At 37.0% G+C, this 27,108-nt stretch overlaps 1 protein-coding gene and 1 long non-coding RNA gene across 4 annotated transcripts in view; one reads left to right on the top strand and one right to left on the bottom strand.

Moving 5' to 3' along the window:
- SCN9A (sodium voltage-gated channel alpha subunit 9) overlaps positions 1 to 27,108 on the bottom strand; it is a 165,120-nt gene that overhangs the window by 12,208 nt on the left and 125,804 nt on the right. For all 3 annotated transcript variants that reach the window (XM_019971649.2, XM_070803876.1, XM_070803883.1), the window contains 7 exons: positions 24,161 to 24,281; positions 15,649 to 15,803; positions 13,157 to 13,330; positions 10,387 to 10,509; positions 5,986 to 6,267; positions 5,013 to 5,066; positions 4,004 to 4,141 (listed from right to left, as the gene is read on the bottom strand). In XM_019971649.2, the coding sequence (XP_019827208.2) occupies positions 4,004 to 4,141; positions 5,013 to 5,066; positions 5,986 to 6,267; positions 10,387 to 10,509; positions 13,157 to 13,330; positions 15,649 to 15,803; positions 24,161 to 24,281 (1,047 nt within the window). The remainder of the gene's footprint in view (positions 1 to 4,003; positions 4,142 to 5,012; positions 5,067 to 5,985; positions 6,268 to 10,386; positions 10,510 to 13,156; positions 13,331 to 15,648; positions 15,804 to 24,160; positions 24,282 to 27,108) is intronic.
- The window catches only part of LOC139187339 (uncharacterized), a 138,750-nt gene that overhangs the window by 59,053 nt on the left and 52,589 nt on the right, over positions 1 to 27,108 (top strand). The gene's annotated exons all lie outside the window — the stretch shown is intronic.

Raw genomic sequence — 27,108 nt, 5'->3', positions numbered from 1 at the left:
GAACTGAAATGAAGGTTGAATAATCTCACACTGCAAGAGTAATTACCTCATTGGTTTGTTGTGAGGATCAATTAAGATACTGCATTCCAAACATTCAATAATTATTTATAATTCCTGTGGTTGTTATTAACGTTCCAAATAAGGTTACTGTTACTGAAAAGGGTTGATGTTACTTAGAATTTACTTACATGTACCAAGGTCTGTACTAGTCATTTGTGTAAATACATTGCATACATTTCGCTTTTATAACCTGAACTCATTAATAACGTTAAGTTCAAATTTTAGAAGTATATTTTCTGATGAACTATTAAAACCCAATTATCACATAGATTTGTTAAAGATAAAAACAGTATTTATAAGACTTAAGGACTAGTTTCAAAGACTAGTTTGAAAAACTAGTAAAGTGGGGTTGGCTATTAGAAAGAGGTATGGGTAATGGTGGGCGTCCCAGGTGGCTCAGCAGTAAAGAATCTGCCTGCCAAGTGGGAGATGCAGGTCCGATCCCTGAGTTGGGAAGATCCCCTGGAGAAGGAAATAGCAACGCACTCCAGTATTCTTGCCTGGAAAATTCCATAGACAGAAGAACCTGGTGGGCTACAGTCCGTGGGGTTGCAAAGAGTTGGACATGACTGATCAACTAACACTTTCATACCAAACCGAGATCAAAGTGTTGAAGTTAAAAAGCACTAAGAGGCCACATTTCATTTTGGATGGGCTTTGCACTCAAACACAACTTTGGACCCTGACTGCCAATGACCTAGTTCTTGATTTGAAACAAGCTGTTTACTCTTTATAGGCCTCGGTTTATACGCACGTATAAAGGTACCACTTTCATTTGCTTGTTCTATGGATTAGATGAATTCATACACACTTTGTATAGCACAGGAGGCCTCCTACGTAGTAGGTTATTAACTGAAGACAGGTTGTTCCTGTCTTCTTTCATTCTCCAAGTAGGTTGGAAAGAAACTGTAAACTTACTCAGAAAGGGGCAGAAGATAAAAAGCATGTTTCAAATGCAAATGAAACACGGGAAGAATGGTAGGGGATAACAGGAGCTGACAGGGTTTTGAAATTAGTAATTTTGCCTGATGCTACTGGGAATGGTGTCTATTCATCCCATCTTCCTGCAGTGGCAATTCTTGTTGTAAGAATAATATTTAAAAGCAAGGGGACTAAAGCAGTGAGGGCTGTAGCTGTCCTGTCATGGTCATACTGCTCTTTCTAGATACATGTATAATTCATCCTCTATAGGAAATGCTGCAGAACTATATATGTGTGCTTATATATCACAGGTACACATATATAATGACCAAAGTAGGAAAAATAACTACATTGGAAATGAAGGTATAATTTATATTTTTTTCAAGATTATTATTTATTTAAGATTCTCTGCCTAAAGGCATGAATATATGATAATACTAACTTTGACTGTCAGATATAAAATGTTAGAATGGAACAAGGAATTTAAAAAATTCTTTGAAAAATAAACACCTGTATTCAGAATGTAAGCATAAACAACACAATATTTACTACATTTTCTTTCACCCATGAACAGTCAATCATATCATGAATGACATTTCATTGCAAGTACATCTGTCTTTTCTTAGATACTAAGCCAGTACCTGAAATCACTTCCTCTTGTTATTCTATACCTCATCCTTCTAAAGTCTCTTTTCCTGTGGGTGGTGCTACAGCCACAGTAACCCAGTTTACTTTGAGAAAACTGAGACTTCATAGACAATTTTTTCTCCTGCAAACCACAAACAATACGGTAGATCCTACCCTCTAAAATCTCTTAATTGAATGTATCCCCTATTCTCTAGTGGGCTTCCCAAGGTGGCGCTAGTGCTAAAGAACCCTTCTGTCAATGCAGGAGACATGACATGGGATTCCACCCCTGGGTTGGGAAGATACCCTGGAGAAGGGTACGGCGACTCACTCCAGTACTCTTGCCTGGAGAATCACATGGACAGGGCAGCCTGGTGGCTATGGTCCACAGGGATGCAAAGAGTGAAGCGACTTAGCACTCACACACAAACATTCTCCAGTGCTGCAAATGACTAATTTGGAGAATGAAGTGTGGTCTGCTGCTGCTGCTGCTAAGTCACTTCAGTCGTGTCCGACTCTGAGGCTCTCCCATCCCTGGGATTCTCCAGGCAAGAACACTGGAGTGGGTTGCCATTTCCTTCTCCAATGCATGAAAGTGAAAAGTGAAAGTGAAGTCGCTCAGTCTTGTCCGACTCTGTGCGACCCCATGGACTGTAGCCCACCAGGCTCCTCCATCCATAGGGTTTTCCAGGCAAGCGTACTGGAGTGGGGTGCCATTGCCTTCTCCGAAGTGTGGTCTAGGTAGCAGGTAAAGGAGAGCCTAACCTAGTCTTTGGGCTCCTACAGTCATTCTCTATATCACTGATAGATTAATTTTTTAAATTAAAGCTGGATTTCCATAAATTCTGGGAAAAAAGACCTCAGAGTTGGATCTACGATGCAGCTACTACTGAGCTATCCAATCATGTGCAAGGCACATAACCCCTCTGAGAGGTGAAATGCGGATACTATGCCCTCTACACTTACAGAATGTGATGAAGATTACTGTGTAAAGTACTTTACACAGGATCAGACATGTCATCAAATCTTAATAAATGTGTATGTCCTGCTTGTATGTTCTTCCTTAATACTTCAATGACATCAGCTCCTATTGAAAAATATCTAATATGGCTTTTCAGATCTGTGCTCAAGCAAATCAAGACCTCTTGCTATTTCTTTTCTCAAAACTACATCCCAACTGAATGGACTGGTATTTTGCCTGGATTGCTGCCTCCTTTATCATCACTGTGCATGTTCTCAGACATATCTCTGACCTGCTGTGGACTACTTATCCTTTTGCCTCCCCGTTGCTATGTGTTTCTTCATCCATCTTCCAAGGCATGCTCAATTGTCACATACATCATAAAAATGTTTTAGCTGTATCTAGCTTTCTTCTAACTGCCTATTTACATTTCTTGTTAACTTCTTACTGCATTTATAACTATATCATATTACAGTATTTGGGGGGTAGAAAGGGGCCTAAATAATATACAAAGTATATAAGATCAACTGCTGCTGCTGCTGCTGCTAAGTCACTTCAGTTGTGTCCGACTCTGTGTGACCCCATAGACAGCAGCCCACCAGGCTCCCCCGTCCCTGGGATTCCCAGGCAAGAACACTGGAGTGGGTTGCCATTTCCTTCTCCAATGCATGAAAGTGAAAAGTGAAGGTGAAGTCGCTCAGTCGGGTCCGACCCTCAGCGACCTCATGGACTGCAGCCTACCAGGCTCCTCTGTCCATGAGATTTTCCAGGCAGAAGTACTGGAGTAGGGTGCCATTGCCTTCTCTGATAAGATCAACTACTGACTATTAAAACCCTATCACTTACCAGGTGCATAATTTTGGTAAATTACACAAAATCTCTGTGCCTTTTCTCGTTTATAAGACAAAGTCTATAACAATAATCCCTCTTATGGCTCAGAACAGAATATAGGAACTATTTATGAAAAGCATTTTGAATAAATAATTAATGCACTGAGTTTTCTTAATCAAGTCTCCACAGGGAACACTGGGGGGAAAAAACCTGAATAGTTGATGTATTGCTTAAAAATAATTAGGACTTTGTGGTCATTTAGTTACTAAGTTGTGTCTAGCTCTTGTGACCCCATGGAGTGTAGCCTGTCAGGGTCCTCTGTCCATGGGATTCTCCAGGCAAGAATATTGGAGTCGGTTGCCATTTCCATCTCCAGGGGATCTTCGTGACTTAGGAATTGAACCCAGGTCTCATGTATCGCAGGGTGATTATTTTCTGTGCAGAGATGAATGAGATTAAGCATATCCATCACTGGATACTAAAAACTACTTGGAAAATTAATGAAATTCTAATGAAGTAATTGACATTAAATTTCACATTATATTTTTTGGAAAAATAATGTTCATGTCTTTCAGGGCAATGACAAAAACTTGAAATACTTATCTTCTTTTTCTGTTGGTTGAAATTATCTATGATGACACCAATGAACAAGTTCAAAGTGAAGAATGACCCAAAGATGATGAAGATGACAAAATAAATATACATGTAGAGGCTGTATTCATAAATGGGCTGCTTGTCTACCTACGGAATTAACAAAAGTTAACGTATGTTTACAATAAATTCATCATTTTCTTTCTCACATGCTCTGACAAGGAAATTCAAATAGTGCAATCCTAGGTAAATGTGGTTTTACAGAAGCCATAGTGTTGTCAAAGTTCAACATAATCATTCTTGAACATTTACTCAATACTAAATATAATTTTCAAATAACTACAAAGGGCTTATCCACTTTCTTGGATTATAGGACAATGTAGTAAGTAAATTACAATCCATGTTATTTATTTCCAGAAAAAACAGTAAAAGAGATGACATCATATTTATATAAATTTTTCCTTTTTAAATTTGATTATAGAAATATCTTCACTAATATTATCACTTTTGTGATAATATAAACTAGTCAGTAGTTTTCAAAATTCCTTAGTGTGAGACTTATTTCACATTAACTCTTCCAAGGCACTTTAAAATATAAAAGCAGTAAGACTGATAAGTAAAACATGTTATTTCATTTTTATTTTGATAAATATTTACTGAACACATTACTGCCAGGATGAACTAAGTTCTCTATTTACATTTTCTAGCTGGATCCAGAGAATAGCCCCATGAGGTAGTGGTGAATTATTTTCTTTTTATGGATCAATAAACAGGCTCAGAGAGATAAAGTGGCTCGCTGCAAGTCAGATGCAAGCTTGTCTGATACAGTAGAGTCACAGAATTTAAGTCAAGCTCTGTTTCCAAATGCCACACAGGTAACCGAGGCAACTACCAGGTGGATTTTCTTCAGTGAGCATGCCCGTAGCAAGAGCTTCTTGGAGCTGCTGTTTGGAAACAGCCTAACTCAACAAAGAAGCTTTTCAAAACTGTAGAGTTCGGTGTTATGTTTACCAATACTTACGTTAACAGAATCAACTGCTGCATACATAATATCCATCCATCCCTTAAATGTTGCCTGTAAATATAACATTGATAGACTCTGAATGTAAAGCTCATAGTCTAAAATAGCCATAAATGAGTAAGTGTATTTAATATTACAACTTTTAAGTAATATTAAGTGAGTGAACTATACAGTTGTCCCTTGGTACATGCAGGGGGGACTGGTTCCAGGGCAGTCCCTGAAAATACCAAAATCTGCCCATGCTCAAGCCCTTGCATCATGCAGATGCAAAGCCATGGATAAAGAGAGCCCATTATATTTCAAGATATCAACTTAACATAAAGATGCTGTGTCAAGAAGAAAAAGAGGGGGGGCACATTGCCAAGTCACGTTCTAAATCTCAGTCCTAGTGGAGGAGGAAACGGCAACCCACTCCAGTGTTCTTGCCTGGAGAATCCCAGGGATGGGGGAGCCTAGTAGGCTGCTGTCTATGGGGTTGCACAGAGTTGGACATGACTGAAGCAACTTAGCAGCAGCAGTGAATTTCCACGTTGTTAGAATTGCCTGTGAGTTTTGTACCTGAACTTTTATTTTTCCAGAGGGGGTAGAGAGTTTTACAACTAAGGAAAGAAGCAATTTTTCTCCATATCTTAAGGACTTTCTGTACCAGTGGCAAGTCCTTCTGATTTCCTTGTAGTGTGAAAGCAGTAGTCCAAAAAATGACTATTCATTTTTGGAGCAATTCAGAAGGCACAATGGCAGGGGGTCAGGTGACTCTGAAAAGGTGATTATGGATTAATCACCTGTACAGCAGTGCAATAGAGCCCATGCTTCTTAACTCATGTTTATAGGCACATGTTCTACGAAAGACCACTTCTGTTTTTTGTCACACAGTACTTTATCTTTAATTTTTAGTTAATAGCTACATGATAATGACAGCTCCTCCATCCAACGTGCACTAAAATATCAAGCATTCATAAAACGAGTCACTTACCACTTGAAGTAGAGACAGGTAACCAAGTCCAACATTATCAAAGTTCACTTTTAGGTTTTTCCATCGCACATTTTGACTGACATTCATAAGCGCAAGACAGGCAGAACGGTTTTCCACTTCACTTGTAGGAAAACGTAATCCATTTGTGGTGTTAATACACTCATAAAACTTGCCAGCAAACAAATTTACTCCCATGATGCTAAATATCAGCCAGAATATGAGACACACAAGTAGCACATTCATGATAGAAGGAATTGCACCGATGAGTGCATTCACAACCACCTAGCATCAAAAGAAAGAAAAGAAGGGTTAGGACCAGTAAGAATGTTAAGTAGGCAACATTAATGAAACATTATGCAGAATTTAAAAAGTTAGAAGAGCTACCCTTACATGTTTAAGACATAAGACTTACTGAATGCCTACTATACGCTCAGCAGTGTGCTAAGCAGGACAAAATGAGACAGGAGCCCCGTGCTCAATGAGTTTACAAAAATACATGAGGATCACACAGTGAAACTATTAGCAACAATACAAAACAATTTACTAAGATTAAATGACAGTTCAAATAAATTAAATAAATAAAAGAATAAACCAAAAACCTGATGTATGTAAGGTGAAGTCATAAAATCTGCATGCTCTAGAAAAGAAAGAAATTTATAAATATAAATGATTAAATAAACAAAATGTACATTTAAAGGTTCATAGTCCTAGAATTACCAGTGCTAAAAGTCTTCCATGTAAACCATTACTATGTATAAACTGGAATTAAGACTAGGAATCTTTTTGTGGTTTGAACTCCTTAGATTTAATTGGTTCTGCTAGTTATGTGATGGGGCTTCCCAGGTGGTACTAGTGGTAAAGAACCTATCTGCCAATGCAGGAGACTTAAGAAACTCAGGTTCGATCCCTGAGTTGGGAAGATCCCCTGGAGGAGGGCATGGCACCCCACTCCTGTATTCTTGCCTGGAGAATTCCATGGATAGAGGAACCTGGTGGGCTACAGTCCATAGGGTCGCAGAGAGTTGGACACGACTGAAATGACTTAGCATGCATGGACACTAGTTATGTGATGCATAAATATCTTTAAGACTTTAGGATCCCTGTTTCCTCTTCTGCAGAATGAGAGCAATCTTTTCAAATTTATTATTCTAACTTTAAAAAGAACTTTACACATAAGCCTTGGCTAAATACAGATAGAGCTAGTCTCAGCTAACACAAAAATGCAATACAGTTTATCTTTCATGCTCCCTTTATTTCTGCTTTTCAGCCATTTCTACTACTACCTTTCACCAATGCCTCTTCCTACTGCATGGCAACTACTGTAACATTTATCACTCTCCAGATTTTCTTAATTACCTCATCTTTCCAAACTTACTATCTTCTTAAACTTTACCCTGAATTTGGGGATAAATGCATTAAAGACTAACTTGATAAGTAAAAAGCATATGTTCCCTCTTTTTTTGCAATATGTTGAGCAGGCTCTCAAGACGTTTCCAAAAGGGAAGACATTAAGGATCCCTGATTACTTTTGAGATTGTCTAGAGCAGGAGTTGGCAAATATTGTCTTCAATGTTTTTAGGCTTTGCAGGTTATATGATCTCTGTTGTCACTATTCCATTCTGCCATTGTAGCAACAGACCATACATAAACCAATGGGTGTGGCTATGATCCAGTGGGGCTTCCCAGGTGGCTCAGTGGTAACGAATCTGCCTGCCAATGCAGGAGTCACAGTTTTGATCCCTGGGTTCAGAAGATCCCTTGGGGAAGGAAATGGCAACCCACTCCAATATTGTTGCCTGGAAAAACCCCATAGACAGAGGAGCCTGGTGGGCTACAGTCCATGGGGTCATACAAAGAGTCAGACACAACTTAGTGACTGAAGAACGCAATGTGATCCAAAGAAACTTCCTTTATAAAACAGGCATCCAGCTTGTGGGCTTTGGTTGTTGACTCTTGACCCAGAACTACAGTTACTACCCTGCGATTTCTGGACCTGTAGAGGTTCCATGGGGGCATGAGATTATATGAAAATATTATGGGCATGCTTTGTTTATGGAGATGATTTATACTTTCACAAGAGTTTTATAGTGTACATCACCCTCAAAAGGGTTAGGAAGAACAGGATTAGAGAGTTCAAAGTGGTCAGCTATGATTCAAACCTGCATTTTCACCCTCATTTCCTTTCTCCTCCCACTGTGCTTATCACCTAGGCGTGCTGATCCTTCTAGTCGCTGCTCAAACACACCTTGCCTATGCAACTCTGTCCTTCTCTACCGAGTTGCACCTCTGTCTGAAATGCCCACCTGCCTGTGAGCTAGGGTCCATTCTTTCAGTCATGGCTCCAAGGTCACCTCCTTATGAAGCCCCTCCAAGGTCCCCCCAGGCAGCCACTTTCATCTTCACTCCCGTAGCACTGGGTGCCTACTGTTTACAGCAGAAGCCACAGAATAACTAATATTCCCCTGTCTAGCTCTCCATGGACACTGTCCTGACTCACTCCTGGAGGGCTGGGGTCTATTTACCATTGTACTTCTTTTATAGAACAAAATTTGACTCATAGTTGGTGTTGAAAATGTTTGCTGAAAGAATGCGCGTTATGATGGGTCTCTGAGGGAGATGGATATATGTTGTTCTGATGAGAAGCCATTTGGAGAAGTCAGTAAGTTCAAGAACCTCAAGTCTTTTCAAAGGAAGCTAACTATAAAATGTCTCCAATCATATTCTTAAAAATGACCCTGCATTGTGAAGAAAAGTCCCTTTTTTTGCCTGGCTAATAAACATAACTAAATAGATACATTTGTCACTCCAAATGCATTAAAACATTCTCCTTCATCCTATTCAGCTGTATTACAGATAAAGAACAAAGAACAGGGTAAAATAATGGAGTGACTTAATCACTGAGGGAAGTAGTCTTGTTGGTCAAAGTATATTCCTTGATCATGAAAATGTCATAAGTGCTCCGCTTGAGTCCAAGGATCAGTGAGAAGTTCTGATGGCAACATTCTATATACTAATGTTCAAAGAGCAAAATTAATGTCAATTCCAATATTACCTTTGTGTATAAAATGAAATGTAATTTTTCAGTTCTTACATGACAAACAGGAATTGACTTTTACTTATGAAATTTTTTTTGTATAATCATGATCTCTCATATACATTGGAACAATATGCAGTGGATACACTAACTGGTTGAGGTAATAGTCTTAATTAGGTTAGTAAGAATAACAATGAAGATCTGCTGGACTAAAAGACGTCTACCATTCCCCAGAGGCTTCAGATTTCTGAGCCCCACTCCAGAGTTTATCATTCAGCAGATCTAGGGTGCAATCAGGAATTTGCATTTCTACTAAGTTTTCAAATGATGCTGACTACATTTAGAGAAGCAGCAAGCTAGATTAATCTGCATGTTAAATTGTTCAGAGACTACAGAGAGGCAGTCAGATAAATATGTATGATGCAATATAATAAGGATTTTATGTGTTTGAACACATAGGAAGGATGCCCAGTTATACCTGGACAGATAAGGCACATTTAAATTTAGGTCTAAAGGATAAGTAGGAATTTGCTATATTGATGAGTTAGAGTTGAGACAGGGGAGGGAGAAGCATTCCCAGCCAAGAGAATGGAGGCATGAGAAAGCAGGAACCTATCTGGAAAAGAAGAAATTTGAGGGGAGTAGCAACAAATGAGGACATGGACTCATTAGAGAAAATAAAGTCACTGTCCTCTTATCCTCTATGTATTTTATGAAGAAGTTGCTGGTTTAATATAGCCCTAAAGCTAGGTTTCTGGTACTCATTATTTATCTCACCTGGTTTGTTTCTGAAAAATGAATCAGTTGTCAGGCACTATACAGACTAGTGCAAATTAACTCAGAGCTTCCATTTTCTCAAATATAATTTGGAGATATTTCCATTTTTATTGAACCATATATTTCAAGAATGAAATTTAAAGTGATGCCTGATGCTATTTCTCTGTCTTTTCTTATGCTTCCTACCCAGAGTGACTCCTTAAAAAAATATTATTTAAGCACTTGATACAGGCAAGTTCTTCATGACTTGTATTTGAGAGATGTTGTCAGGACTAATAGTGTCCCCTTCATTTGCATTTCCTACCATAGGAAAGATTTTCATTTAGGAAGGGAAAAGTAACTTATTTGAATCACTGCCTAACAATATAATATGAAGGAGGCATTACTATATTTCACGTACTCTTTGTTAAACAATATGCACTGAAATGTGTGTATATGCACATGTATACACACTTATTTACATAAACAGACCATACATATGTATATATATGCACGTGTATAAACAGTCCATAATTCCTAATTACCCATTTTTCATATTTCATACTCTATTAAGAAATATGAATATATTAGAAAGTTTAGTATTTTCTTACCCTCATTCCTTCAAATCTAGATAAAGCTCGCAGAGGTCTTAAAGCTCTAAGTGTCCGAAGGGATTTAATGGGACCAAGATCTGAGTAGCCAAGAGTGTTTGCAACTAATGTAACCAAAGAAACCTACAAAAAAGAAAATTTTCATTAATCAAAAATTTCATCTAATCATTTCAATTAAATAATAAAGCATGATGAGAACAAGTCAATTTTAAAGATCACTAAGAGCAACCAACAAAGGTCCATCTAGTCAAGGCTATGGTTTTTCCAGTAGTCATGTATGGATGTGAGAGCTGGACTCTAAAGAAAGCTGAGTGCCAAAGAATTGATGCTTTTGAACTGTGGTGTTGAAGAAGACTCTTGGGAGTCCCTTGGACTGCAAGGAGATCCAAACAGTCCATCCTAAAGGAGATCAGTCCTGAATGTTCATTGGAAGGACTGATGCTGAAGCTGAAACTCCCATACTTTGGCCACCTGATACGAAGCACTAACTCATTGGAAAAGACCCTGATGCTTGGAAAGATTGAGGGCAGGAGGAGAAGGGGACAACAGAGGATGAGATGGTTGGATGGCATCACCAACTCAATGGACATGAGTTTGAGTAAATTCCGGGAGTTGGTGATGGACAGGGAGGCCTGGCATGCTGCAGTCCATGGGGTCTCAAAGAATCAGACATGACTGAGCAATTGAACTGAACTGAAGAGTAACTCGACAAGAACAACATGATTTATATATAAAGTTATCTACTAATTGTCTAAAAATTGGTTAAAATAGATGCCTTTTTAAGGAAATAGATTTAAAGGAAAGTTAACCAGAAAAAAAGAAATAGTAGAAGGAAAGTAAGTTATTTCTTATATCTGAATAATAAAATCACATATGCTTTTCATACTTTTGTAGGTTTTTTACTTGCTTATTAATTCTGAACATTTAATTAAAGCAACTATCAAAATTTCAATTGGAATAAAGTCCAGGGTATTTTCTTGGGCTCTAAAATCACTGCAGACGATGACTGCAGCCATGAAATTAAAAGATGCTTGCTCCTTGGAAGAAAAGCTATGACCAACCTAGATAGCATATTAAAAAGCAGAGACATCACTTTGCAGACAAAGGTCTGCATAGTCAAAGCTATGGTTTTTCCAGTAGTTTTGTACGGTTGTAAGAGTTGGACCATAAAGAGGACTGAGTGCAGAAGAACTAATGCTTTCAAATTGTGGTGCTTAAGAATACTTTTGAGAGTCACTTGGACAGCAAGGAGATCAAACTAGTCAATCCTAAAGAAAATCAACCCTGAATATTCATTGAAAGTACTGTTGCTGAAACTGAAGCTCCAATACTTTGGTCACCTGATGTGAAGAGCCAACTAACTGGAAAAGACCCTAATGCTGGGAAAGACTGATGGCAAAAGCAGAAGGGGGTGACAGAGGATGAGATGCTTAGATAGCATCACCAACTCAAGGGACATGAGTTTGAGCAAACTCTGGGAAATAATGGAGGACAGAGGAGCTTGACATGCTACAGTCTATGGGGTCACAAAGAGACACGACTTAGTGACTGAACAACAATAATGAACTATGTGATTCTAAAGCTAAGTCCAAAGAGTGTGGCATTCACTCAGCCAAATTTATGTCCTAGTATAGACCTTGTTCAGAGAAGGCAATGGCAACCCGCTCTAGTACTCTTGCCTGAAAAATCCCACGGATCGAGGAGCCTGGTAGGCTTCAGTCCATGGGGTCGATAAGAGTAGGACATGACTGAGCGACTTCACTTTCACTTTTCCCTTTCATGCATTGGAGAAGGAAATGGCAACCCACTCCAGTGTTCTTGCCTGGAGAATCCCAGGGATGGGGGAGCCTGGTGGGCTGCCGTCTATGGGGTCGCACAGAGTTGGACACGACTGAAGCGACTTAGCAGTAGCAGTAGTAGTGCTAGATAGACAAATTTCTGTTTTTGAGATAATAAAAAAAAAAAAAATCTCAACTCCTCCCCTAAATCCATATGCCTAGATGTGTATGAATATTGTGAATATTGGGTAAAGTTTTGCTCTGTTGCATTATTAAGACATTTTGTAAACATACACATATATATTATATATATGTGTATATAATTTATTTAGCTTTTTGCAAAATATTTTAAAAATTCAAATTGAAGCTATATAACTTTTCTGAATTCTGCATATTACATACTCCAAAATATTGAGAATCACACTTCATATTTTCAAAATACAAACAAATTCCATTATTAAATAGCCATATCCCTTTATTAACTAAAAATAAATTCAACTCTGCTTGTAAACTTTTTTTCTTAAACTGAGAGATGAAAAGAGTAAAGTTTGGGATAATATTTTAAGAAGTTTGTGAAGATTTTAAATATTTTATAATAATTTTTAGAAGACTCAATCATAATTACAGGTTAAGAGAAAAGATCTAAATTCTTTCTGTTCTTATTTTGGCTAGCCTTTCTTTAAAACTATTATATTGCAAAATTATTCATCTTACCATTCATTTTTCTAGGCAGTAACTATGTAACATATATATTAAAAGGGTGAATAAAAAAATCAAATATGAAATTATTAGTATAAGTATCAAAAATCAAATTTCTCATAGAGGAAGTCTGAGAGAACACAGGAGATTATAAGGCATAGCTATGCCTTGGAAAAAACTGTTTCTTGCATATCACGTATTTAAATATGATTAATACACAACATTAGTGAGATTTTTCAGAGCTCTTATTATTAAGAATAAACCCTCTTTAAAATTTACTCAAAAGTACCTACATCGACAATTAAGAAATCCAGCCAACACCAGGCATTGGTGAAATAGGTTTTGTAACCATATGCTACCCATTTTAGAAGCATTTCCAGAATGAAGATATACGTGAATATCTTGTCAGCATACTCCAGGATAATCTTAATGTTCTTTTTCTTTTCAATATATATATCTTCAAAAGCCTGTGAAAATAACATTTGAATTTAAATTCCGTACAACTTAAAGCTTATGATTCAAGACCAAAACAGGAACTGAAATTCTGATAAAGAGATCACTGACGTATTATGCTATTACGGGGCTGCTGGCTTTCTTCTGGTTTACAGTTACAGTGGAGCACATGTGCTTCGCAGGTGGCGCTAGTGGCAAAGGGAGAAAAAGAAAGAAAGTCTGTTGCTAAGTTTCCTACTATGCAATCCCATGGTCTGCAGCCCTCGGTCCATGGGATTCTCCAGTCAAGAATACTGGAGTGGGTTGCCATTTTCTCCTCCAGATCTTCCAATCCAGGGAATCAAACCTGGGTTCCTGCATCTCCTGTATCGCAGGCGGATTTTTTTTTTTTTTTTTTACCACTGAGTCACCAATCTGCCTGCCAATGCAGATAGACGTAAGAGACACCAGTTTGACCCCTGGGTTGGGAAGATCCTGCATCCTGCAGGATTGAGAGACCTATCCCATTCTCATCCACTCCAGTATTTTTGCCTGGAGAATCTCATGGACAGAGGAGCCTTGCCACAGGCCACAGGGTTGTTAAGAGTCAGTCATAACTGAAGTGACTTAGCACACAAGCACACATGCAGGTGTAACACTCAGTTCTCATCAATACAGGTGGCTGGTCACCAGAGGCTGGTGACCAGAGGTCACCAGAAATAGGGTGCAAAAAAATGAAATTACTATAGTCCTATAAAAGAACCATGATCTCTGACTCTTTCAGTGATTTCCACTATCTGACACCCCTAAACGCTCCTGCAAACTAGTAAGTTCTAATAATTTAAGACATGATTCCAGGGTCAGCCCCTCCTATAAATCTCTCTCACCCTGCACTCTTCTTCAAGCCAGCAGTAGGATTTAGAGCCTCTCCTTCAGCTCTTATGTGCTTATGAATTCTCGGTACCTAGCTCTATGTCAAGAACACAGCAGGAAAGGTTTGTAAAATCAAGTGCTGTAGCTTAACAGGGCTATGGAGCACAGAAGATGGTTTCTTTCTTTGAATTTTTCACCAACCCTTTATCATTCATTAAAAGCTTCAGCTCTACTAATATCTGTTATATTCATTCCATCAATGTGACACCTTTTGATCCTTCCCAAGAACTTTTAGTGAGTGGTAGATGATGATACTGTGGTTACAGCCACAAAGTCCTTGAGAAATAGTTTGAAAGGACTTAAAGAACTGAGTTAACTGAAGCCACTGAAAATGACTGCTGACCTAGACAGGTCTAAAGGATTAGAATTTTCTCTTTCAAGTTTAAATAATATTCACCTTGTTAGAGAAAATTAAAGCAAAAGGACCTTTATCTTTAGTGGTTAACAGTGGTCTACTTGTCCACAGTTATGGACTTGTGCCATTCTTATTCATCTTATTCCAAGTTTTTCTATCGATATTTTAAAAATAATCCTTAGCACTTTTTACAAGTTTATTGTCAATATTGAGGAAAACACAGACGTTGGGATACAGAGAATGGACAGACCTACTAAGATGTTGAGAGAAGGTTCCAGCAGTTGGCAGAGTTTCTGAATGACAGTGGAACTGAAATGCAAGAATTAAAGTCAAGCCCTCAGGACTTTCTTGCTTCCCTTCTCTAAGTCAAGAAAAAGCTCAGGGAGCCTCTAACTCTCCCAGATCCTTTTCAAATCTCATAGAAAGTGTTAGCACATGTATAAGAATGAGAGACCTATCCCATTCTCATACTAAAACTACAGTATTTTCTTTTATGCAAGATGCTTCCTAAATTGACACTGTCTATCTTTTTCACAGTATCTCTGGTCACCACCCACCTCTCTGGATTTGCTCTTCCTCCCACAACACTTTCTACAGTTTGACAACTTTCAATTTCCTAAATGTCTCATGCTATTTCATGCTTCATTCCCCTCAGGCCACCTTCCTGGCTGGAAAATTCCTATTCATCTTTATGGATTTTGCAAAACATCATCTACCTTTCTGAATTCCCAAGCAGATGACTCTTCTTGCTCCAGAGCTTAAACGTGCATGTACTTCACTTACAAACATATCCCAGTTCTGTACCACTCGTGCTTCTTACTTCCCTAAAGCTCTCTGATCTCCTTGAGAAAAGTCTGTGGGTCTTAAACATCATTGCATTCCAGGAGGAAGAATAATGCCTGGCATGTAGTAAGTATTTACTAAGGTAACTAACATGTTGTCCTTTACTGGTCAGAGGGATTAATTTTTAAGTAAAAAAAAAAAATGCCACAATATTTTTAACTTCCAACACATTTATTAAAAATAATGACCATCCATTTAAGCATTAGGTGTCAGATCACTTACCAGAGCACCACTGCTGAGCAAGATCATGAGAACAATGAAGCTTTCAAACCAACTGTGCTCAACTATCCTGAAGCAGGTTTTCCTGATGTTCCACCAGATTTTTCCTTTCCCTGATTCTATGTTAACTTGGCAGCATGGGAACCTCTGTACGCAACCTGGCAAGAAAGACATGCATGTAAAATCTGGATATTCAGAATAAATAAAATACTTAAGAAATATTATTTAATGCAAAGTGCTCCCTATGATAATTCCTCAACCAAATACTTTCAAGCACATCTGAAGCTTCAAATAATTTTAACTTGGGTGTTGCTTTTTCTTATCTCCTAAATCTCCATGGCGTTTTCTTAATATTTGTCAGTAATTTCTAACTTGGATATATTTGTGTTTTCTAAATTGGATATTTCTCTAGTTCCTCATCAACGTCTTCTACAGTATTTAAACCACATACTGTTATTTATTATTGCAGCCCTAATACAATCGTAATCCTGATACACAATGAGCAGTAAGTAATGATTGGTGAATCAATATAAATCTCAAGATAATATTGCATTTCATGACCTTCTTGATGTGAATTTAGTCTACAATCTGGTGCTGCTTCAACTCCTCTATAAAAAAGCACTTTTGAGAAACAGCATTCTAAGTAATATTTTAAAAATTAGTGGAAGGACCTATATATTCAGTTCAAAAGAAAGAGATCTTGATTATAAGATGCAGATAAAACTTTCAAATAATGTAGGTTAAAAACCAATTTGACTTTGGAATCACAGATGTAAAACATACTTCTATAAAAAAAAAACAGGAATTTTTAAAGTTGTTTAGGTTTATTCATTCACATCCTTATCAAACATTTATTGAGCAAGCATTTTACTCAGCTGTGTACATAGTTTCTTCTTCTTATGGAATCTACTTTTGGCTTTTAGCTAGGCAGCTAGATATAGAAATAAATGGCCACAATAGGATAAAGCAACGAAAAGGACAGATATGCCGGGGTTATTTTTGGTAGCATGGAAGACATTCACCTAAGCTGGCTTAATTTGTTAAAAAAGTAAGGTCAGAGGAGGTTTTCTGGAAGAGGTGTATTAAATCAAATTGTTAGTCAAGAAGAGTTTGGGTGGAATTCCAGCCAAGAGACAGCAAAATGTGTACAGAGATTATTTCAGAACTGTGATGTATTTCAGAACTGTGATGAAAGCAAAGTGTACACAAGAGGCACGCATGAGAGATGAGGCAGAGAAATTGGTCAGATTATAGAAATCTTTTCCCCCACCTTAAGCAGTTTGGTCTATATCCTATATGCTGATGACGGGTAAGTGAAGGGTTGTAGGTAGAGAACTACATAGGAAGATCATAATTTAAATAGACATCTCCAACAACTGTGGAGGATAAGTTGGAAGAGAAGAAAAAAGAGGGATGGGAAGGTACAAAGAAAAACCCAGACTAGAAAACCATTTAGGGTGCTGGTTCAGTATCCTCAACAAGAAAAACAGATTAGGGTAGCTTTTGTTAGGAACTAGAGCAGTAACAGAGTCAAGACATATTCGGTATAATCAGTGGATTTGCTGACTGACTGGATATGGGATGTAAGAAGAAGGGAGAAGCCCAGACAATTGTGAGGATGTCAGCAATGAATGAAGACCACAGAAGCAGGAGCTGCTTGGGGTGGTAATGAGTCTGAGATGCCAGTGAAATCTCTAAGCACAGAGGTCCTGTAGATATTTGAAGGTGTGAATCTGTGCAGTTTAAAGGAAAAGTCTGGGCTGGAAAAGAATGTGAAGGAATAATTAGCATGTATGTGTCAGCTGAGATCAGGATAGTTGTTAAGGCCACACAAAAAAAGTATTTAGGGTAAGAGAGAAAAGGGGCAAGTCTGGAACATTCTGGAACAGCTATATTAAGAGAATTCAAAGGTATGCTGGAACTAACTCACATTGGTCTTGACAACTTATTGTTAAATTGTCAGGAAAATTTTGCTAGCCTGTTGTTAAATGCAGCTGTTATCAAAAATTAAAGTGTATAAACCTAAAAGTATAACTTTAGAAAAGGTAATAAATACTAAAAACATACTACTCTAATAATTTTACTACAATTTACAATTGGTGAAAAGCAGAGACATTACTTTGCCAACAAAGGTCCATCTAGTCAAGGCTATGATTTTTCCAGTGGTCATGTATGGATGTGAACGTTGAACTGTGAAGAAAGCTGAGCACCGAAGAATTGATGCTTTTGAACTGTGGTGTTGGAGAAGACTCTTGAGTCCCTTGGACTGCAATGAGATCCAACCAGTCCATTCTGAAGGAGATCAGCCCTGGGATTTCTTTGGAAGGAATGATGCTGAAGCTGAAACTCCAGTACTTTGGCCACCTCATGCGAAGAGTTGACTCATTGGAAAAGACCCTGATGCTGGGAGGGATTGGGGGCAGGAGGAGAAGGGGACAACAGAGGATGAGATGGCTGGATGGCATCACTGACTTGATGGATGTGAGTCTGAGTGAACTCCGGGAGTTGGTGATGGACAGGGAGGCCTGGCATGCTGCGATTCATGGGGTTGCAAAGAGTCGGACACAACTGAGCGACTGAACTGAACTGAATGCTCTTGAGTATCTTTATGTATTCTACCTGGTTGGTAGAAATATGTTACACTGTTGGGCTACTGTGTGTCTCTTTTCAACTCCACATGCAGCAAAGTGACACCAGTAGTTTGAAATGAGTCATGGTGGGAATCTTTACAAAAGTTATCAAGTGCTATAAATCAAGGCTTGCTGATTTTCTAGAGTAGACTAAGACAGTGATGGATAAAATGTTAATAAAACAGTAAAAGTTATGTATGTTTGCAGCCATTACACTGTGAATAGCATGAAAAACTTGAGGAAATATTCCTTCATTGCTCAAATCCTATTATCTGATTCAGCAAAAATTTGTTCACATCACTGATGAATGAGTCAAGTTCTGACAGGAAGTCTGTTTCATGTTACTGATTAATGTAAATGAAAATACCAAGCAACCTTCAGGTTAAAACTATTATTGTTTATCAATTGCAATCATTGTTATAAATTTAAAAAATTGGCAAAATTCACACTCTGTGAGAATAGCTATATGGAATAGTCAATGAAGGATGTTGATTATATTATTATTTGTAAATTGTGTACCACATATCCTTTACATCAACAGAATATGGTCAACTGATGGCAGTACATATACCATTTTTTTTTTTTTCTTGGAGAACTGGTTGTTAAACATTTAGCTGTACATCACTGGGATAGGCGGAAGAAAAGAAAACCCTGAAGGAAATGACAGAGTCGGTAGTGGGGGAAATGTACAAGAGGCTGAAGTAAAAGAAAAGTTAGAAAGGAAGAAGTTTCCTGAAGGACTGTGAACAGAGCTATGACCAAGAGAGGCTTAGAGAAATAACAATTGAAAATTTTAAAAATTAAAATTGATTAAAGAATAAACAATCAAAATTACTTTAAAAAAAAAGAAAGAATTTAAAAAGAGGTACTATAGTTAATTCTTCTCTTAAAAATCTTAGACATAAAACCTCATTTGGAAAGAAAGTAGAATTGGGAGAGCAAAAATGAACAGTGCTTTCAGAAACTTGTTTCAGAAGTTTCAGTTCAGTTCAGTTGCTCAGTTGTGTCCGATTCTTTGTGACCCCATGAACTTCAGCACGCCAGGCCTCCCTGTCCATTATCAACTCCCGGAGTTCACCCAAAGTCATGTCCTTCGAGTTGGTGATGTCATCCAGCCATCTCATCCTCTGTTGTCCCCTTTCCCTCCTGCCCCCAATCCCTCCCAGCATCAGGGTCTTTCCAATGAGTCAACTCTTCGCATGAGGTGGCCAAAGTATTGGAGTTTCAGCTTTAGCATCATTCCTTCCAAAGAAATCCCAGGGCTGATCTCCTTCAGAATGGACTGGTTGGATCTCCTTGCAGTCCAAGGGACTCTCAAGAGTCTTCTCCAACACCACAGTTCAAAAGCATCAATTCTTCAGTGCTCAGCTTTCTTCACAGTCCAACTCTCACATCCATACATGACCACTGGAAAAACCATAGCCTTGACTAGATGGACCTTTGTTGGCAAAGCAATGTCTCTGCTTTTGAATATGCTATCTAGGTTGGTCATAACTTTCCTTCCAAGGAGTAAGTGCCTTTTAATTTCATGGGTGCTTTAAAAATAATTTCCTTGTCTATCAAGCAATATATTTCATTAAAATATTGAGCCTATCAAGTAATAACTTCATATAATCATAAACTGTATGTCCTGAAACAACATAGCTAGAATTTTAATGAAATACATTTTTTGGACAATGTACTGTACTTCTTTTATGATTCTGTAGTGAAATTAGTTCATTGATTCTTAATAGGAGGTAAGTCTTAGTAAATAATTTTCAGCTTTATAGAAATGCAGCAAGCGATGTTTCCCCCCAAGTCTCTGACATTTTCCCTGGCATGTATATTTTATGTGTTCTTGTCCTTTCTGGGAACTTCTAAGTTCTGGCATCTCCTGCATTGACAGGCGGATTCTTTACCACTGAGCCATCAAGGAAGCCCCAAGAAGATTTTACCATTTGGGATTTATTTTTGTCAGTATTTAGATTGAAGAGAATATTATTCTTATGATTCAGGTAGGAAAAGGCACTATATATTATAATTAGAAAAGTAGATAAACCTTTTATCTGAGATGAAGGTGCATAAATATTTTCCTCAGGATTTATCATACCTCACAGAGTTTCTCTCTTATTTTGAGACAGGAGTGTAAGACCACTGCCTGTCTGACCATCATAGAAAGGTATATCCCAAGATGTTTCCAACCTAGCTGGTTAGCAATGGAATCACACTTTCTTTTTTAAAAGGACTATTAATTAAATGTAAACATAACAGAGAACCTCTCAAACATTTTAATGGGTCCCCACGGGTAAATGCTATTCCTTTTGGGTGGTTTCATTTATTTGCTCTTATGAGCCATTACATCAAATCTCCACTTGGTTTCATCATGTTAAACTAACGCTTTCAAATAAAAAAAAACCACAGACTTCTTCTAAGACAGTTTATCCATTAATAAAAATGTAACAGCATGATCAGTATAATTAATGTAAAAACTGATTAGAAAATGTCTTTTTTTAAACACTTAAAAATTATAAATCCTTTAAAACAAATGTTTTGTCCATATATTCCTTCAAAAAAAAAAAAGACAAAATAGGCACAAAAGAGTTCGTTATTGTGTTATCAAAGTTAGGATTAGTTATTAGCTATTTTTTAGGAAGTTGAACTCAGAACACTTGAGGGCAGAGCTGAGTTAGTGCCTCCTATCAAATTAATAGAAAACACATCCTTTTAAGGAAGAGTGTATCCTTCTCACACCCTAATCCTAATTTTTTGATTTACTAATTGTTTAATCCAACAGGAGTACAATATAAAACCAAGCAGAACCAGAGTCATGTCATGCTCATAATTATACAGATTGCAAAGACATTTAGAATTAAGGATAGTAAAGAATGGTACTAGAACTGGGGCAGGAACCTGAAGCCTTGAATTATAACACTAATGACAAAGAACTAAAGAAAGACACACAAGAAGAGGGAGGAGAAAAAGGTGAAGAGGAATAAGGTGCAAACTGATAAAGTGGTAGTTATGAAGCTGAAAAAATGCATGCGAGACTATAAACAACAAAATCCTGTTAGTGTTCGTCTTCACCAAAACACAATTATTCTGACTTAACTCACACATTTGCCTTGATTTTTCTGCTGCCATTCAGGTAACAAAAACCTGTGAAGGCCAAATACTGCTCTAAATTGGCATTGATTCTAGCTCAACGCCTGTCAGCCAATCACAGCTTGGTCATGGTCATTTCTACTATAAATAAACAAACTGTGGATTTCCCATGGAGACCAAGCCTGCTCATTTTTAACCCTTCGTGTGGAGACTATGTATTTCTCAGAGGCCCCAAGCTTGGAGTCATCTTTGACTCTTCTAAAGAAAAGAAAGCTTTAACACCCAACATCTAATCCATCAGCAAATCCCTTCAGCTTTAACTTCAAAATATATTCAGACACTTATACTCCCACAGTAGTTTTTAATTTCCCATCACTTCTCACCTGGATTACTGCAGGAACATTCAGAGGTTTTCCAACTTCTGCCCTTGCTACCCACCCATCTGCTTATAAGATGGCATGTTGTGAGACTTCTAAATAAGATTCTTATGTTTTTTCAATACTCTTATGATCTGGCCTCTGTTGCATCTCTAACCTCATCTTTTTTTTTTTTTTTTTCTAACCTCATCTTTTACCAATCTTCCCACCTCTCAATCTGTTCGACTCATACTGGCCCCTTGATTTTGTTTTCAAATGTGCATATCCCCACTTCAGGGCATATGCCTTCCTTATTCTGCTTGAAACAGTCTTCCTTCATATATCTGCTTCAATTTCCTTTAGGTCTCTGATCAAGTGTTATCTTTTTAGAAAGTCCTTCTCTGATCACTCTACTTATATTGTAGTAGGCTTCTACCCCTTGACCTTGGTACTCCTATTTTCATTTTACTTCTCTAGAGCACATATTGCTTATCTGATCTACTACATACTTACATATTTCATTTGGGTAAGAAACTTTTTTCTATTTTTCAACTGCTCTGTCTAGTGCTCAGGCCTAGGCCTGGCAGAAAGTACTTAATGCTTATTTGGTGACTGGATAAAATAAGTAGATAAGCTGAAGGTTGCCATTGTTCATTGGTTGCCCTGTTTAATTCATCAGGCTGAACCTCTTACCCCAGCAGGTCCAATGAGTATAAAGTCTCTAGTGGAACACAGCTGCTCAAAATGATATAACTAAGAGATGTGTGTTTGCTCATAGATTTTCTTTGGTGTTCTGGTCATTAAAAAATATATTTATCTATTTATTTAAATTCTTGAGGAGAACGTACATACAGTATAGTATATATATTTTAACTATATAGATTAATGTTCTCATGGAATAGCCATGTTGGTCATGATATAACATTTTCAAGCACCCAGAAATCACCATCATGCCCTTTCCCAATCTGTACCTCCTAAAGGTGAGTATGAGTCTGACTTCTACCTTTCTAGACTGATTTTGCCTATTCTTCTTCTGGGCTTGCCAGGTGGTGCTAGTGGTAAACAACTTGCCTGCCAAGGCAGGAAACACCAGAGACATGGGTTTGACCCCTGGGTCGGAAAGATCCCCTAGAGGAGGGCATGGCATCCCACTTCAGTATTCTTGCCTGGAGAATCCCATGGACAGAGGAGCCTGGTGGGCTACGGCCCATAGGGTTGCAAAGAGTCAGACATGATTAAAGTGACTTTGCATGCAAACATTCTTCTCTTATTCTGTCCATTTTTTTCAGCTTTATTGAGATAATTGACAATTAAAAATTTAAGTTATACAGCTTGTAAATATGTTATGTTTACACTGTGAAATAATCACCACAATCAAGCTAATTAAATTGCCATCTCTTCATATAGTTACCAATTTCTTCTTTTTTGGGGGATGGGTAATCAAAAACATATAAGATCTACCCTTTTGTGTATCTAAGTATACCATAAAGTATTGCTAACTATAATCATATTGTTGCCTGTTGTATTTTCAGAATGCATTCATCTTACACAACTGAAACTTTGGTTTACAGCATGTTTTCAGTGTTGAAGGCTACAATTCATTGAAAATGTGTTTCTGTAATATCTCTTATATACTAGACTCAAATTAGAGTTGTGAATTTGAAAAGTTATGAATATCTCTAAGTTATTATATAAGTATTCTCATTGGTATTTTATAGGATTAAAATAGCCTTTGTAAAGTTTGATCTCAGTAAAATAGCACCTACAGTCTGAAATAGTTTAGCATTAATACTTTCCACAGAGGCTTTGCTGCTGCTGCTGCTGCTGCTGCTGCTAAGTCACTTCAGTCGTGTCTGACTCTGTGCGACTCCATAAACGGTAGCCCACCAGGCTCCACCGTCCCTGGGATTTTCCAGGCAAGAACACTGGAGTGGGTTGCCATTTCCGTCTCCAATGCATGAAAGTCAAAAGTGAAAGTGAAGTCGCTCAGTCGTGTCCAACTCTTAGCAACCCTATGGACTGCAGCCCACCAGACTCCTCGGTCCATGGGATTTTCCAGGCAAGAGTATTGGAGTAGGGTGCCATTGCCTTCTCCAGATGAGACCCTTAAATGCCTTTAATAGGGATACTTCTAAAGGAAACTCCATGTGTTTTGCTTATAGTACTAATTTGAGCAAACACAAATTTCCATTAATCGGGTATCACACTTATTTGCTTCTCTCAAAAAATGGCAGTGCTTTACAGCATAACACACACATAAACATTCTAAATTACTATTAGTAGCATAAGTATGGAAACAGAAGCCTAGTCAAAGAGCCATGACTAAATCAGCATGGAATGGAGTCTTCTGACAGTTTATTCATCAATCCCAAGTAAGCATTAGGCTTTAAGACCGAGGCCAAAACATTAACAAATGGATGTTAAGTGAGGTCTCAATTTTTCTCTTACCATCGGTAAAACAGGCCTCTGGCTCATCTGAATTTACAGGCTCAGCCTCTGCCTCTTCTCCTTCTCCAGGCACAGGGTTATCAACTGTGCTGCACTCTGAGGAACTTGATTGGTTCAGCCTCTAAAAAGAAATCACCACCCCACCAGAGAGTTCATTTAGGGTTCAATTCAAATCTCTTGTTAAAAACCATATTTGATCATCAGAGTCATGCAAAGTGTTATGAAAAAAAAGATTAACAATACGATGGCCATAAAAACATATAAACATACACTGAGGTCAGGTCACCTTACAATGCATCTATGCTTGATCTTTCTATCTACACATCCTGTGCAAAATACATTTCATTATTTTTAGTATGTCAACAATTATTAGGACAGAATTAGCCTGAAGGTACAATTTTTATGTAAACTATAACATTTGCAAAGTATTGACCACACCTTTGTTTTATGTTTAATATAAGTTTATATATACAACTAATTACTATTTTAGAACAACTAAGACCCTAACAGCAATAATATACAAATGCCAAATTGCCAACACCTGATAACGGAAAGGTCTGATCTGACAATTGGCAGAAAAAGCTTGTTGATACTTAAAATTTAAAAAAATAATAAAATTAGTGTAAAATGAAATCCAAACATATTTTTTCTATCATTGCTTGGGTTTAAGAATATGTATCAGGATGATATAGATAGAAGGCCTTTCATCAAAACAAACAAAAAAGTCAAATACTGTATCAGAATCAGAATGTCAACGTCTATAGCAATTATTCATCATCACCTATCTTAGTGATGGAATTTCAGGATAGAGTAGAAGAGATCATAACTAGTATTTATAATGTCGAGAGATACTGGCTACTAAAGCGCGCACCACATGCAAAGTCTGAAACAAAGATTCCATGAACTTGAACACGGCAGACCAACACATGAGAGGAATGAACTCATTGTCATTATGATCATGAAACTGATCATAACACAAACAGGCTTTTTCCCACCCAGGACTTTGTGATCAAACAGGATGTTTACGCACACACAGATACACAGAAAGTTTTCGAAAAAATACATACAGCAACTGTAGCAAAACTCTGTCAGACTTTCCTAAAATTATTTTATAATGGAGCAGCACATCAATGGAAGAGTTCAATTTTCATTCTCATTTGCTAAATGACATGTGATTATTGGAAACCTCTAGTTATTACAGCATGTAGTCTCTTATTAAGATTACAGCTTTACTTGTTTTTTTTAAAAGAATAATTCCCAAAAAAATGCAAGTTTTAAAAAGGAGAAAATTCTTATTTCATTTAGATTTATTCTTCAGTCTCCTGAATTGCATTAAGATCACAGGCCCAGCCTAGACTATTAACTTTTAGTGAATGACTTGGAAGCTAAAAGTGTGCTTTATGGGTACCACATTATGTTCTCAACACTATTATTACCACACAGTATTCAACATCAGTAAAAAAAAGGCATTGATAAAGTAATGAGCATAAGCAATGAAGTAAGGAAAGCTATTTGTATAACTGAAGTAAAGAACTATGAATACTCTATTAAAATTAATACTTCTAATCTATATTAGCATAGAAGTATTTTTCCCACAATGTCAAAGATTTTAAAAATATTATGAATTAACAATATCAATATAAAATTTCATTTAAGAAGTAGGTTATTTAAACTGATTGTATTCATCTAAAATTACTTTAAAGCAAATACAAATTAATTATAAGACTGGATATTCCGTAAGACTTAAGGTTTTAAAATATTTATTACTCCTGGAAACAATGGGGAAATTTGTAATTACTAATATGTCCTATTGTGCCAACTACCACAAAAACCAATTTTAAGTACCATATCCAAAGACTACAATTATTTGATACCCTCAATTTTGACCTTTAGGGACATGAAAGATAAGACACTTTGATTCTGTGGAGCTAAAATCAAATACTGCCATCCTGAAAAAAAGTTACTGGCTTGGATTTGAGGCAAAGCAGTGGGTGAAACAGTTGATAGAATAAAAAACTCCTTACTGTCCTTAGCCAAAACATTGACCACTTGGATATAATTATAATGATTTTCTCTCACCTGGTAATAACTTCTAAATAAAATGACTAAAATTCGCAGAGCTGTAACATGGGTTAAATTAATGAAAGCATCCCACTCTTCAAAAGAGCATTAACAAAGCAGATTAATGCCAAGTTAATTTATAAGTAAAAACTAAGATGATTTTACGAAGCATATCTTGCCATTGAAATGTACCCCCCATAAGTTTTATGGCAATTTTTTTTGTCAATGAAATTCAGAGTTTGACTTAGATTTTATATCATAAATGACAGTTATTCAAAATTATTCCTCACTGGAACATAAATTATCAAAATATTCAATATGTACTATAATTTGTATCACAAGTCAAATTCTTGTGGCTTTCAAATTCAATCTTTAGAATGTTTTTAGGAAATCAATGCTTTCCTGGGAATGTACTAAGTATTCACACAGTAGTAATTTCAGTACTGTATATACTTTCAAATATTTATGTGCATGTCCTAGCAATATAGATAGTTTAGTTTTAATCTATTCAGCTTTTAAATTTAATACTTACTAAAGCAGAAGTTTCTTTAACAGGGTAAATAGAAAGGCTTACATTTGTAACAAAGTTTTTCTCTTGAAGATAAATTTTTCAAATCTCATAGTAGGTGTTCTGATTTTAACTACTGACTGTTTTTTTATTCTTATTTAGTATACAGAGAAGATCAAGTCAATTATTTGTGTTATTTTAAATAATTATATGGTTATTTTCATTTCTATAAATTCAGTTATTTGCTATTTATTTAGCTTTCTTTCTTGTGATTTTGGAAATGGAAGAATAACTATACTATACTAAAAGCAGTAAAATAAATACTTCAGAATGAAAAATTTCTCCTTTGGTTTTATAAATAGGTCATTTTATAATTTCA

This window comes from Bos indicus, chromosome 2, assembly GCF_029378745.1.
Source record: "Bos indicus isolate NIAB-ARS_2022 breed Sahiwal x Tharparkar chromosome 2, NIAB-ARS_B.indTharparkar_mat_pri_1.0, whole genome shotgun sequence".
In the NCBI taxonomy this organism is placed as follows: Eukaryota; Metazoa; Chordata; class Mammalia; order Artiodactyla; family Bovidae; genus Bos; species Bos indicus.
Note: the sequence above shows the minus strand (reverse complement) of the source record. Positions and strands in the feature narration are given on the sequence as shown.